The following is a 15,846-nucleotide window of genomic DNA, read 5'->3' as shown; positions in this document are numbered from 1 at the left end:
TCATGTCGTTTATGAAAATATCAATAAATACAGTATGTTGATCATTATTTCAGTTTATCTGCCAGTTAAAAAATGTCAAAACTGAAAATAAAATAAAACTTTCCCCAGAGGGGCTCAACCCCATGTCCCTCGGGTTACCGTTGTGTACTCTTTTTTCCCTGCGGCAGTCACTGCCTGGAAACTATTTGAACAAAAATGGCTCATGCCTCTCCTAACCCATGTCAAAAATTCTATATTTTTGTAAACAGTTGGTCATCTGGAGCTCCCACTTCTGTCACTTTTTTTCTGGACAAGCCTGTCATACACCATAAATTTGGATGTAATCGGTAATGGCAAAAGGGCAGTCCCCTTTTAAGATCTGAAGTCCCAGCACTGTCAATTATTTATACCAATATTTCTGTACATTTAGTACTTACAGAGTTGATCCTATAGAATAAAATAATATATTCACAAAATTTTTTGTCTTATATTTTACATGAGTTGGGTCCTTGTCTTGATAGGGTACCATCATACTAACGGAGTTGTCGAGGAGAAACTTCTTCAGTTTGTTGTCAAATTTTATTTTTCTGGCTGACAGACATTTTATATCACTGGATATGTGATCAAAAATGTCATTGCAGCATTGTACACCCCATTTTGCGCTAAAGACAACCATAGTGTGGGGTAATGATTATCATTTTTCCTTGTGGTATTGTAATTGTGCACAGTATTGTTCCTTTTGAACTGAAGTAGATTATTTACAACAAACGTGACAAGAGAATAAATAAACTGTGAAACACTAGTCAGAATGCTCAACTTTTTAAACAGATGTCAGCTTATTAACTTGGTTGACAAGAAATTCTACAAATACAATAACAAGTGATTCTGTGCTCTCATTTTAAAATGGCAAATATCATTTCCAGGGCATGCATCAATTATGTTCTTCTGGTAACAGTGGATCAAATGATAGTGTTGTTCTTCATGTGGCTGTAGTAAATCTGAGAAGTTTCGATACAGCTGTTAAAATTAATTTTTCCAAAAATAAAAGAGACACTATACAACATAATTCAGTACATATTTTGACTATCATGATGATAAGTGTGCCCCACAGTAATTTAAAGTGCCCCTCATGAGGAGTTTATAAGTTTGTGTAGAATTATCTGTTATACATTTATATGGAAAGTTTACAATAACTTTATTTATTTCATTTTACAGAACCAAATTCATTCAAACATGTTTTTGGTGTCAACATATCAGCGAAACAGCTTGGGAAGGACTTTAAAGAACTTCGTCGATTGCTGGATGAATTTCCTTCCTGCTACAAGAACTCTAATTTAGTGGGACCAGATGTGACTAGACCTAAACTACTTCAGTTGCCATCTGCTAGTTTTATGCACAAGTTCTTGAAGGCTGCTAATGGTACTGTCCGTGCTGCTACATTTCACCAGTATGTTTAATCTCAATAACTGAAAATCATATTTGATTTGGTAACTGTTATTTTGTTTTCACTTACAGAGTAAACAAAATCAATCCTTATTAACTTTCACATATCTCATTAGCTTAGGTCACATTGAAACTTCCTGGCAGATTAATTGTTCAAGCACTTCAAGCAAATTGTTCCTGCAGTTACTTTGGTTGAATGTACTGTAAGACACAACAGAAATGTTTGTTTACAAGGCTACTTATTGTTATTTATTCTTCCAAAATTTGTAACTTATTGCCTAGATGAATTGAGAAGTAGAAAAGAATGTTCATGTATAGAAGATTCAGCCTAATTTAGCCACTGTGATTTGAGTTTCCTGCAGTTCTTAGTAACAGACCATGATGGACATTTTTTCTTTCCTTGTGCTTTGTAAAATCACATATATTTGTATGCTATGTCTTTATTAGAATGATTTGCAGATAGGGTGACAGCTGGTTCTTGATGATAGCAATGTAATGGTGGATTATTAGATGTAATGAAATTGAGGAGGCAGAGTGTGACATACAAATCAAGGAGGAAGATAGGATTTAAACTGGAAAACAGTAACAGTATACCAACTTCTTGCCTTCATACTTTATCACACAGATACACTATCCATAGAGAACCATGATGGTACCTTGTGAGGCCAAAATACAGTTGCTGTCACTTTCCCTCCAACCAAAATTGTTTTTGCCTACATCATACACTTTTATCATTGCCAACCCACTGTTGCGACTGCAGTTTTGTCTGCATTCGATTAACAGCACCTACTGTCTTCCATATTATTACTTGTCTCTACACAATTTATTGTTATATTTTTCATCTGCAGTTTATAATTGCACCTTGTTTAGTGCACTCCGCTTCTTTGTGTGCTGACCTTTATTCTTGATATCATGTTCCATTCATATGAGATATTTATCATCTCAACAATCACATAAATCTTAATGGCATAGTCTCCTATCATTATAGCATGAATTTCATCAATTACTTCTTCAGAATAACTCTTAATTAGGCACCCATACAACAATATTCAAATTAATTTGTCCATTAATAAATGGTCCTGAGTGCTGGTGAATAGCCCACATGTGCCTAGGCCACAATTTACTTTTTTAAATAAAAGTGTTTTATTTTTGCATGATATATTCCTGTAACCATTTCAGTAGAATGTATCACACCAATTACTTATTATGGGTATCAACAAAAAACTGCATGTTGCGTCTGTATAAAAGTTAATAATAGCATTTACATTTTTTTCCCATTTAGGCATTTCACTGTGCATTATTTTCATTTTGATTTTTTTCCCTTTATGATCCTCTGAATAAACTATGCCATATTACACTCCTGGAAATGGAAAAAAGAACACATTGACACCGGTGTGTCAGACCCACCATACTTGCTCCGGACACTGCGAGAGGGCTGTACAAGCAATGATCACACGCACGGCACAGCGGACACACCAGGAACCGCGGTGTTGGCCGTCGAATGGCGTTAGCTGCGCAGCATTTGTGCACCGCCGCCGTCAGTGTCAGCCAGTTTGCCGTGGCATACGGAGCTCCATCGCAGTCTTTAACACTGGTAGCATGCCGCGACAGCGTGGACGTGAACCGTATGTGCAGTTGACGGACTTTGAGCGAGGGCGTATAGTGGGCATGCGGGAGGCCGGGTGGACGTACCGCCGAATTGCTCAACATGTGGGGCGTGAGGTCTCCACAGTACATCGATGTTGTCGCCAGTGGTCGGCGGAAGGTGCACGTGCCCGTCGACCTGGGACCGGACCGCAGCGACGCACGGATGCACGCCAAGACCGTAGGATCCTACGCAGTGCCGTAGGGGAGCGCACCGCCACTTCCCAGCAAATTAGGGACACTGTTGCTCCTGGGGCATCGGCGAGGACCATTCGCAACCGTCTCCATGAAGCTGGGCTACGGTCCCGCACACCGTTAGGCCGTCTTCCGCTCACGCCCCAACATCGTGCAGCCCGCCTCCAGTGGTGTCGCGACAGGCGTGAATGGAGGGACGAATGGAGACGTGTCGTCTTCAGCGATGAGAGTCGCTTCTGCCTTGGTGCCAATGATGGTCGTATGCGTGTTTGGCGCCGTGCAGGTGAGCGCCACAATCAGGACTGCATACGACCGAGGCACACAGGGCCAACACCCGGCATCATGGTGTGGGGAGCGATCTCCTACACTGGCCGTACACCACTGGTGATCGTCGAGGGGACACTGAATAGTGCACGGTACATCCAAACCGTCATCGAACCCATCGTTCTACCATTCCTAGACCGGCAAGGGAACTTGCTGTTCCAACAGGACAATGCACGTCCGCATGTATCCCGTGCCACCCAATGTGCTCTAGAAGGTGTAAGTCAACTACCCTGGCCAGCAAGATCTCCGGATCTGTCCCCCATTGAGCATGTTTGGGACTGGATGAAGCGTCGTCTCATGCGGTCTGCACGTCCAGCACGAACGCTGGTCCAACTGAGGCGCCAGGTGGAAATGGCATGGCAAGCCGTTCCACAGGACTACATCCAGCATCTCTACGATCGTCTCCATGGGAGAATAGCAGCCTGCATTGCTGCGAAAGGTGGATATACACTGTACTAGTGCCGACATTGTGCATGCTCTGTTGCCTGTGTCTATGTGCCTGTGGTTCTGTCAGTGTGATCATGTGATGTATCTGACCCCAGGAATGTGTCAATAAAGTTTCCCCTTCCTGGGACAATGAATTCACGGTGTTCTTATTTCAATTTCCAGGAGTGTATATAACATTGCATCATTAACAAAGAGAACCAGTGGAAGAAATGTAAATAAATGAAATAAGTCATTTTCTGTCAGGTGAGTTTTCAGTTTTGGGAACAGAAGAAAGTCGCAAAACCTAAGGTCTGTAGCTAACTGAGCTGCAGTACCAAGACAATGTTTTTCTCACAAAAGAGCGTAGTGTGATGAGGTACAGTGTTATGCTGAAGCAACCACTTATGCACAATGCTTCAGTTTCCAGTAGAGCACTTGCCCATGTAAGGCAAAGGTCCCGAGTTCGAGTCTCGGTCTGGCATGCAGTTCTAATCTGCCAGGAAGTTTCAATGCTTCAGTTTGTTTGAATGGCCATTTTTCAAAAACTAGAGTACATTCTGGTAAAAATGCTAGTTTACCATATGACCTTGAAATGTGAATTCCTTGTAGCTAATTCTCTGGCCATAAAACCACTCAAGCCAGCATTTGATTTTTGTGATAGCTAAATTTCTAAGCTGATGTCTGTCATGACTATTCCTGACCAAGATGTAAGTTTTTGAGTTTTACTAGGCAACTCATGATTTATCATCAGAAATGAAATATTCCAGAAAATGAGAGCTCTTTTCAATCTGTCCCATAAGGCTAAAACCCACTTTTTTCATGTTTTTCTATTAATTATGAGAAAGGTGTTTTGACATCATATTTGTGTAAACTTTCCTAGTCTCAAATCCAATTACAAAAATCAAATGAATGGTGGTATGGGAAACGGGAATACAGATAACTGTATACGCAACAAACTGTTCCCATAATGTCTATACATACATATATTTCAGCACAAAGAGAGATACACGTGTACACTATACAAGGTACAAAGGCTGACTGCAACAATTACATGGCGGCTTGTCAGAGCAGTTACAGTTCAAAGATCATGCTTTACATGTCAATGTGACCTATCAATGCCACAATGTCTGCGGAGACGGTGTAACCCAAAAATGTCACAGAAGACTGGCATAATTGGAATTTATCTTTGTTGATCTTGACACCACCGGAGTTCCAGGTCTGGAAGACCTGGGATAAATTATCTTCATGGTCCTCAGTTGACTTGCTGAGAATGAAGATGTCATCCAGGTACGCAAAGCAGAACTCTAACTGTCTTAAGATTGAGTCAATGAAACATTGCCACGTTTGTGCCACATTCTTTAAACTGAATGGCATGAAGCTGTATTGGAACAAACCAAGTGGTGTAATGATAGCAGTCTTTGGAATGTCTTCCGACGCTACGGGAATCTGGTGAGAGACATGTTTACAGTGAATCACACTGAAGATTGTGGCACCCGATAACATATGGATGAAATCATTTTTGTTCGGCACTGGGTAGTTGTCCATGACGGTAAGAGCATTTAAGCATCTGTAATTACCACACATTAAAAAAGAACCATCGTGTTTGGTGACAAGGTGAATTGGTGAAGACCAATTGCTGTCCGATGGCTGTAGAATGCCTGCCTCCAGAAGTTCATTAATTTGCAGCCATGCCGCATGCAACTTAATGGGTGAGGCATCTAGCCTTGTGCCTAATAGGAGGATCGGCAGTGGTAATTATCTTGTGTGTCGTTCTGTCAGTGACAAAAGAGACTGAGAACTGCACACAATGCTGAGTAATGTCCTGACTTGAAGTTTTGGGACAAGTGGGACGCAATGAGGCGTAGCTGTTAGCGCGAGTGGGAAAAGGCAGCATGAAAGTCATATGCCTATTATGTGAGGGCAGCGTACGCTTACTTGGAGAGGTCGGCTGCGCGCGCAGCACGGAGCGGATTGGGGCGTGCAGTGATGTCTGTTGTTAGCTTTGCCTTGAGTAACCAGCGCGGGCAAGAGAGGCATTGGCATCGCGCGGGAAATGGTGATGGCCACCGAATCACGTGGTTGGTGCACGAGGGAGGGGAATGTTAACCAACACTTGGAGCGGCTGTCTGCATGGTGGGCGTGTTCACTTCGCATGCGCTACTGTCATTAGAAGCACTGTTTAAATCACATGGCACTGCACGTACCGGGTGTGTGGCAGGTGCAGAGATCACTGAACACGAATTGTCACATGTAGTGAATGTTTTTGAACTAACCTGATAAGTGTCCATGCTGGTGTCTGCTGATGAAGTTTGATCAGGTCAAGGAATTGTGGATTGCAGTTGCGGCAGCGAGGTACGAGCCGCGGTGAGCTCGTCGAAAGTGTCAGCAATGTGTTGTTGCAACTCGTCGTTTTGCCGACGGATTTGCGCTGCTGTGTCAGTCTCTGACAGTAGATTAGTGACGCTGGTCATAATTTTGTCTGTGAGAGTGGAGCACTCTTGAATCAAATCACATGTCGCGACAGAAACAGAATGATGAGCATAAATGCCTGAGCACAGTATCTGAGTGTTAGAAGGGTGGTGTAGCACTGAACCTTGGACTATGTTCAGGGAGAGTTTGTAATGGGACAAGAAACCCATACCGAGAATTGCTTCATCAACGTCGGCGATTGGTCCATCAATGTCGGTGATGTAAAAAGTCTACAGGAAACGTAGAGAAGGAGATAGATGCACCATAACTTTAGCAGAGCGACAGTTTGTAATGTTGATTCATTGAGAACGCGTAGAAGCGATTTCGTCAGTAAAAAAACATGAGGAGCCACTGATGTGGGTATGATAGATACGTCAGTGCCTGTGTTGACTAGGACAACAAGCCGCAACAAAATGTCGGTCACATATAAATGACCACTCAGCTGAGAGGACGAGTGGCCGGAGTGCAATGTTTGGGGACACCTGTGAAGTTCCCAGCAGGACTCAATGTCTTTTAGATCCTGTGGTTGGCGCTTGGGTGCTGGCAAGGTAATCTGCACTTCTTGGCCTCATCCCCGAAAATCTAGTGGTACCAACAGTATGGATGAGCTGGATGTGGCGGTGGTGGTGATTGTGACAATGTAGGTGGTTTGTCCTCATTGATCTGTTCCAGAATGTAAACTGGGACATATGGTGCGTGTGTGATTCTGGAGTGCTCGGAAAGAGGAGAGAGCGAATGAGTACTGCCCAGTGGTGTAGATGGTGTGGAGGCAGAACGAGCCCTGCCTCTGCCCGCAGACGGCCGGTAAACAGGCAGCGTAGTGCCAACCAGCGGTGAGAGGTGTGCTAGTCGTTTTCATCGCAGTAGTGCATGCAGCTGATCTGCGATGCGAAGGCAAGAGCCGATAGAATCGAAGGAGTGTGGTAGCAGGTGTGTCTGCAGATCGGTAGGTAACTTGGCAGACCATACCGCCCACAGGGTAATGTCCGGCATTGTGTGTTCACTCACAAGTAGCCAAAGGCGGCACCAGAGTTGTGACGGAGTGCGGCCCCCATTTGTTCCTCGTACTGGATCTTGATTATTAATTCCTGTGGCGAGCTGGCGAGTCAGTCCAATATGGTGTTCTTGGCAAACTCTTATTTTGGCAGCGGCGGTGGAGAAAAGAGGAGGTCACAAATTAAATCTGAGTGATCATGGAGGTGCATGACGAGACATAGAAATTTAGAGTTGTCGTCAGTCACCTGATGTAACTTGAAAAGGTGCTCCACAAGTGCGAACCATGAAATGGGGTTGTCCTCGTATAAAGGAGGTAGCTTCCTTTGGCAGACGATCGGGGGGCCGGGGACAAGGCTGGCTTCGGTGTATCTTGGTGGAAGTGCTGCTGTCCCGTGGTAGGATAGGCTGTCCTGTAACCCGGCACTACTGGCGTAGGCGTGTTACTAGCAAACACATCCCAAACAACAGCTGGTATGCAATGTCCCTGATGAGTCACGGAAGCGAGACGCAGCTGGCATGGTCGGTACCGTGGGAACGAATGCGTAAGTGCCACCTGAGGTAGGCCCATAAATTGGACCGGAGGTTATAGGCACAGTACTTAACTTTTCCACCTCAGAAATGATGCGGAAGGCCGGCACAATAGGTGCAGACGGTACTGCGGAAGGAGCGAGTGGGGGGGGAGGGGTGTTTGGTACTTGGTGTGGCAACAGTGAGAGTTTTCTGTACAAATCAGAGATGCACTCCATGTCGTAGGACCATAAATCACTGGTGAAACCTGCTGGCAGTCACATTGTCGTGGTACAAGGTTCCTGGATCGCGAAGCACCGTCGGGTGTTCTCGAACCCACATGGTCGAGAAACTGGGTGACAGACCTGGTGGTTGAGCCTATCGAACTTGATGTATAAAAATGTCCGTTATTAAATTGTGAAGAAGGCAAAACTGGCATAGCTCGATAGCAGTCGACCGCATGTACATTTTGCACGAAGGGCGGCGTTGCACAGAGCACTACTGTAACCGACATTGCGGTGCGTAGAAGATCAAAGCACGTGTGCGATATTGGGTCCTTTTGAACACTACACAAGCAATTAATCGTTACAAGATTCTGGAAATCGTCCACTTCACCTTTCACATGGTGGCGTGCACAGTCCGGCGACACGAAAACTGAGTCCATTGTTTGAGGTAATGGTGTACTACTCAGCCGTTGTAGAGCTGCAAAGTTTGAAGTTAACTTCATTGGAGATCATGAATCACTGTCCGTTTGCAGCGAAACAACCATTGGCAGGGGATTGGAGTGACCTGGTAGTAGTAGCTGAGCCTCCAAATCCTCTTATAGAATGTTGGCTGAGGCAGCCATGGCATCGAACGTAAAACCTATTGATTCCACATGACTGGCGCGGAAGTTGCAGAAAACATAGAAACTTCGGGGTCACCAATATGGGGAACAGGAATACGGATAAATGTATATGCAAGAAACTGTTCCCATAATGTCTATACATACATATATTTCAGCAGAAAGAAAGATACACGTGTACACTGTACAAGGTACAAAGGCTGAGTGGAACATTAACATGGCAGCTCGTCCGAGCAGTTAGAGTTCAAAGATCATGCTTTACATGACCTATCGATGCCACATTGGTGTTAATCAAGATCAACTGTTTTCTGATCATTCTTACTGTTATGCTTATTTTGCTGGAGTTTCATGACATTCTTTCTTTCTTTCTCTCTTTTTTTTCCCATGGCATGCCTGAATTAGAAACAAATCTTCATAGTTTGGAATAGTTATCACTAACTTCAGCTTGTGCTAGAAACACATGGCTCATAAAAATTTCAGTTGGGACACTGTACTTGTGATTATTTTGTGTTAATAGATTCTGAAGGAGGACATTTCCGTAAGCTCAGCAGTATTTTCAGTCTCATTTATGCACTTGCTGACCATTTAATGCTTTGACTATATAGTGAATGGTTACCTTTATTCCTTTTGTTATTTATTAGCAGTAAATATCATCATTTTATGCAAGTGGATTGATAGTCGCATTGAAAGTTTCTAGAATGTTAACTTGTTACTACAGCCAAGTACAAACCTATTACATTCATGGATAGCAACATTATGCTATCATCTTGATTACTTTATATACAAATCACGCATCAAACATGTGTTGGCATAGTTCCTCTGGTTTTATCTTACAATTACATGGTGTCTTAACCACCACCTCCTCCTCTTCCATACAGGGAAAGTCACGTGAATTCTGACAAGTAAAGTAGCCCAGCTAGGATGGCTAAAACTGAACAAAAATAATTTTAATGTACAAAGATGCCTGTTCTACTGTCTCTCTAGGTCATTTATCTTAAGACACTTCATTTGCATGCAATTAATGTTTGAAGGTTAACTAATGTACAGAAGTACAAGTCACTGATGAAACAATGCTGTGTAACAGATAGTTATGACTAGCAGATTCACAAGAGTCATCTGGCTAAGCATGTGCTTGAAACCATATCGCCTATGTTAACTCACCTATTACACAGTCATATTTTCCAAATAGTAGTTGTCTGTTCATACATTCTTCTCTTATTCACATCGAAGTGAAAATGTTGAGTGTCGTTTAAGAGATTTAAACGCAGCATAATGGAATAGCTTGTAGTGTAGAGGGAGAAATAAAGGAAGTGCTCACATAATGCATTAACTTATACATTGGGGCACATGTGTCTTTTAAGTATTGTATGTGTTAACATATTTTGTTTCAAACAAAAGTTATGGCTTTTGCCAAATAGTACATCACTTTGCATCACTTGTGAACATCCTAGTTATGTGATTTTTAGCTGTTGGAACTGTAGTATTTTCCTTGTTGAAGATAGGAATCCAATCAGTAAACTGAGCTGTCAGGTCCAACAACTGAGCTCTTTAATCATTCTCTACACACAAGCTGGGTGATTGTGTACAGTAGATAAGACACTGGACTGACATTTGAAAGGAGGATAAAGATTGATTCTCACTCAACTGAACATCACATAGCGGCAGGAAATGATATACATGACCTAGTGGATATTGTCAAAGCTCCTTGAGATTGGAGATTGTTGACAGATAATCAGTTGTGCATAGAGAAGCAGGAATACATCAGAAGATCATTACTTGGTGCAGGAATTAGCAGCTGACTCTAAACATAAACAAATGCAATGCATTGTGCAAAAATAGGGAGACATTCCTGTTACTGTTAGATTTCACATTTGCCAAACTATAACTGGAAAAAGTCACATGTATTAAATATATGGAAGTATGTGTACAGAGCAATTTAAAGTGAAACAACCATATACAACTAACCATAGGAAAGGCACCTGTCAGAGTGAGATTAGTTGAAAGTATCCTCAAGAAGTGTAGTCCACTTGGACCATACAGAACCATCATTAGTCCAATAATAGAGTAATGTCCCTCTGTCTGGGACCATTATGAAGCAGAACTGGTAGAGAAGATCAGAACATTTCACAGAACAGGTCTGGTTAGTAAGATCAAAAGCATGAAAGAGAGGCTCATACAACTCTTGTGGCATATGCTGCAAGCTGTTAAAATTACAAATTTGTGTGTCCCTGGAAGTGTCAACCAACTTATTGCGTCCTGCTACATATATCTGAGGAAAAAATGGTTAAATTAGACAGATTCGAACTCACATGGAGGCTTTCAACAGGTATTATTCTGACACACTATTACTGATTGGAACAGAAAATGGGAGAAGTGACAGTGGTACATGAGATATTCGCTACTACAAACTACGAGTTGACCTACAGACACAGTTATGGCAACAATGATTACCCAAGTATAACAGAAAACTAAAACAATTAGAAAGATATATACATTCAGTAAACTAGATATAGATGCAGTAGTGTCATATCTCAATGAGGAACTTGAAACTTTTAGCGTAGAGAGGAGCATGTAGAGGAACTATGGATAGAGTTTAAAGCAATAGTTGAATATGCACTGAATAATTATGTGCCCAGTAAATAATTATGTATCCAGTAGAACAGCTCATAGTGGAAAGGAGAAACAGAGACTACTGCATAACAGGAGTAAACAAAGCATAGCGATATAGATAGAGAGATGTTAAATGAAACACTTTAGGCCATCAACAGAGCAATGTGTACAGCCCTGAATAACTGTTTTAGCAGAATATTGTCAAATGATCTTTCACAAAATGCAAATAAATTCTGGTAAAGGCTGTTGGTGGCACCAGAGTTGCTGTCCCATCATCTGTGAATGAGACAGGAACTAAAGCTGAATGTTGCAAAGCAAAAGCTGAAATACAACAATATCTGAAATTGAGTCTACCTTGATGCAAAACACCTTGTTATTTGTTTGTTTATTATATTTCCCAAACTAGTTTCAGTAACCAAATATCACCATTGTCAGTGGTTTTTCTTTTCTTTTTTCTTTTTTTAATCCAAAACATGCAGAAAAATAGCATAGTTATACAAACACAGTAACATATTATTACATATTTACAGTTCATTTTTTGAAATATAGTTTTCTATGGATACTTTCACACTGCTTTATTTATTATATGTTATGGCACATTTCTAACAATTATTCTCGCTGTTTGTGGCATATTTCCTGTGCTTTTTTCTGTTGCCATTTTTTCTCAGCGTACATCATGTCATCTGCAACTGTGTGAGCACCTGATAGTAAACAGATACTAAAAGGTGAACTTAGTATGTCAGCAATATATACTTGGGGTTGCAGTTGCGAAACTAGTTTGGGAAAATAAATAAGCAAACAAATAACAAGGTGTTTTGCATCAAGGCGATCCCAATTTCTGATGTTGTTGTTTTTCTATGCAAACATGGACCAAATGAAAGAGTTCGAAGATAAAGCTGAAATGCTTAACTTCATTCTCAAATGTTCCTTTACAAAGGAAAACAGGAGAATTGCCCCAGTTTAATCATCATACCACTGAAAAGATGAATGTAATAGATATTTGTGTCATTGGCATTGAGAAACGACTGAAATTGAAAAAAGCTCTAGGGCCCAATGGAATATATGTCAGATTCTATATTGTGTTTGTGGTTGAGTTAGCCCCCTTGTAACTATAATCTATCATAGATCCTTGGAACAGAAAACCGTTCCCTGTAGTTGGAAGAAAGTAAAGGTCACTCCCATTTACAAGAGGGGATAGTAGAAGTGATCCACAAAACTACTGTCCAATATCATTGACATGGATTTGTTGTAGAATCTTAGAACATATTCTGAGCTCACTTAATGAGGTATTTCGAAGAAAATGACCTCCAATACGAACTTGTGCTCCATCTGCATCAATCTCTTTGTGATCTGGACATTAAGCCCTGACTTACTTTCCTTTCTTCCTTTTGGAATGCAAAAGGATATAAACACACAACTGACAACATCCAGACAGTTGATCATTCTAAGAAAACAACTGTAGTTATAGTAACATTGCACAAACTGCCTGCCAGAGGGTTTCATGTGACTTTTTATATGGAAAGATAAAACTTTTGTGGGCTTGTCTGCATGTTACATATAAAAGGATCTTCAGAGGATAGTAGTACCTTAAAATAACAGGTTAACAGAAATAATTTAAATACTGCTCTTGGGAAATGAGCAGTAAAAGAGCTGGGCAGTACACAAAACTTCAGTAATCATGTTCCTCAAGTGCAAACAGGAAAATGGAAGAGTACCACACATATCTAACTGAATTTCTTTTAAAAAGTTGTAATTATAGTCATGTAGCCCTCTCTCCCTTAAATAAGTATAACAGTGAATGATTATTTTTGAAGAGTCATTTATTGTCTTTTTTTTATCATCTTCAAAATAAATTAGTTATGTTAATGAGGCATACATATTTGTAATTGTATGTTTCATCATTTAGGTATTATGTGAATGGTAGAACTGCAAAGCTGAGCGACTTTCTTAACACAAGTGTGCTAGATCAACTTGAGGATGAAATCAATGTAATGAAATTGGCTGTACATACTGTGGACAATAGTTTACCACTATGGTTAAGTAAGTAAACCAGACAGCATACTTTTACAAATTAGTTATATTAATACATTGGATAAAAAAGTTTGCTGCTGCTGTAAGTCTAAAGGGGAAATAAACACTTTTCACTTGGCAGGAGAAAATGCAGTCTGTCACCAGAGATCACAGGTGTACTATAACAGTGTTTTGTTACAGGGATTTCTGGAACTTAATCTCTCTTTCTAAGCATCTAAGACAAATAACTTTCAGATAACTGAGATACAGCACAAAAATAATCAATTAATTAGGTAGGTACTGAAGACAAATGTGATACTAAAATAATAAACTCAGACGAGCCACTTAAAAAGTGGGAGCTTTAAAATATCCTATTTTTGAGAATAGTATTATAGCTCTCCAGTACCATCAGAGAAGTACAGGAGATTTTAATACAATCAAATGTACAAGTGTGGCAATTAAAAATGAAACCATATGCTCTATAGCCTTGAGACTTTCAGGGTTGGAAAGGGTTACTGGAATTAATTATACACTTTACCATGACATTGTCATTATGTGGTTTAATTCACCTTTTATTACTGGTTTTGTTTTATTTAGTTTTTTGTTTGGTGATCCACGTTGTGACTTCGTCACTAATAAGTGTCTATTTTACGAGTTTATTGTGGTTACATTCTGCAGTATTGTGTAAACAGTAGTTATCAATTTCATATTAAGGTACCTACAGCATAGTTTCTGTTGTAGAAAAAGAAAAATATTTAAAATATTTACAACAGTAAATAAACAGTCACCCACATATGAATTGGGGAATGTATCTGAGTGTTACAGGTACGTGGATGTTATATATTGTGTTCCTCGAACTCTTCTATAGTGTAAAGTGATCTTTGCAATAGGAACTGCATTAACTTGAAGAGCTCACCATCCACTAAACATTAATTTGTGAATGGAGGTTGATAAAAATCTTTATCACTCAAATGGACCCTCTTCTGTGTCGTACTAAGGTTTGTATGCTCTCAGTAGATGTCATCTTTTCTTCTAGTGTCATGACTATGATACAGACTATTAGGTCTGAAAGGGGCCTTTTCCCTTTGTGAAACACACAGGGGAGAATATATCTTGTACAGTGGATGAGGAGGATTTTAAGTTCATTAAAAAAATTCATGGCTCTTTTCTGTACATATAATACTTTTCTAGCCAGTGGTTGGTTGTCTCAAAATGTGGTTCCATGTGCCATACTGGCATGAGAATAATCACCCTAAATTTATTTAATAATTACCATGTTTCTATAAGAGCTAACAATGCATAAAACCAAAGGTGCAGAACACAATCTTTTGCACAGATCCAGGATATCATTTGACCAGTCTAGTCTGTATCAGTATTAAGCGCAGGTATTTTGAAGTATCCACCATATCTATCTGCTTGTCACCTAGTTCTTCACTATTTCTTCATATTTACAGGTTGTCTGCTTTTCTTCTTGTTCATCTTTTCTTCCTGGCCTTATCTCATAACTTCATGAGGTCAGCATCTTAATCTGTATGTGGTAGTGTTAAGGCCAGAAGATGGCTGAATGGCCTTCCTATCACCACCGCCCTCCATGGAATGAAATATGTGTATCCCTGCTGCCTGCAACTAGTATTATTCCATGTAAAAGTGTGAGAACATTTTCAAAATGTTTGTGCATGGCTGCCAGCCCAGTATTTACGTTGTCAGATGTCGGAAATGGTATAAAAAACACAACCAGTCTGGCCAGCACACCAGCCTTCATTGTTAATCAACTGGGCCGATTTGATTTGGGTCAGCTGCACCTCCTGAATCCCGGAAGCAGTGGCAATCCAGGTTGGTCATCTTTCGAGGTTGTGTGAAACTGAATAAAGCTTGTTTTACAGTCATTAGCAGAAAGACTATTTATGTTGTACCATTTCACTATACCAAATTCAATGGGGAATGTTTGGTAGATCTGTGTAGGACTTTTGGGTTGGTCATGAAGTCTACAGCCTTTAAACACCTGCCAAGGAAGCAGAAGACTTGCATTTCACCTAACAACAACTTGGATGAATTCCAGATAGAGCATGTGGCCATTTCAAGAAAACAGCAAAAAGAAATACAAAATCTGAATGTATTAAGAAGTACCAGTCTGGACTCAGAAAACTACCTCTCAAAGATCAAAATGATACTCCAGCCTAGAAACACTAGAGTACATAGAACCTCCAAGATGGTAAGATTTGACGTAGAGTGACTTAATAACAGACAATAAGTAAGCCAGTGACTGAACAGAACAGATTTCAACAGCTAGGACCAACTGAAGGAGACTCGTGTGAAGACTGCCAATGAACCCACCCTCCTCACGACAGGATGGAAGCATCCATGGTGGAGTGAAGACTGTGACAATGCAATCGCCCAAA

At 40.7% G+C, this 15,846-nt stretch overlaps 1 protein-coding gene across 3 annotated transcripts in view; it reads left to right on the top strand.

The window, feature by feature from the left end:
* The window catches only part of LOC124607030 (heparanase-like), a 233,951-nt gene that overhangs the window by 126,828 nt on the left and 91,277 nt on the right, over positions 1-15,846 (top strand). For all 3 annotated transcript variants that reach the window (XM_047139198.1, XM_047139197.1, XM_047139199.1), the window contains exons 4-5: positions 1,195-1,426; positions 13,344-13,477. In XM_047139198.1, the coding sequence (XP_046995154.1) occupies positions 1,195-1,426; positions 13,344-13,477 (366 nt within the window). The remainder of the gene's footprint in view (positions 1-1,194; positions 1,427-13,343; positions 13,478-15,846) is intronic.

Source organism: Schistocerca americana, chromosome 3, assembly GCF_021461395.2.
Source record: "Schistocerca americana isolate TAMUIC-IGC-003095 chromosome 3, iqSchAmer2.1, whole genome shotgun sequence".
NCBI classification, from domain to species: domain Eukaryota; kingdom Metazoa; phylum Arthropoda; class Insecta; order Orthoptera; family Acrididae; genus Schistocerca; species Schistocerca americana.
Note: the sequence above shows the minus strand (reverse complement) of the source record. Positions and strands in the feature narration are given on the sequence as shown.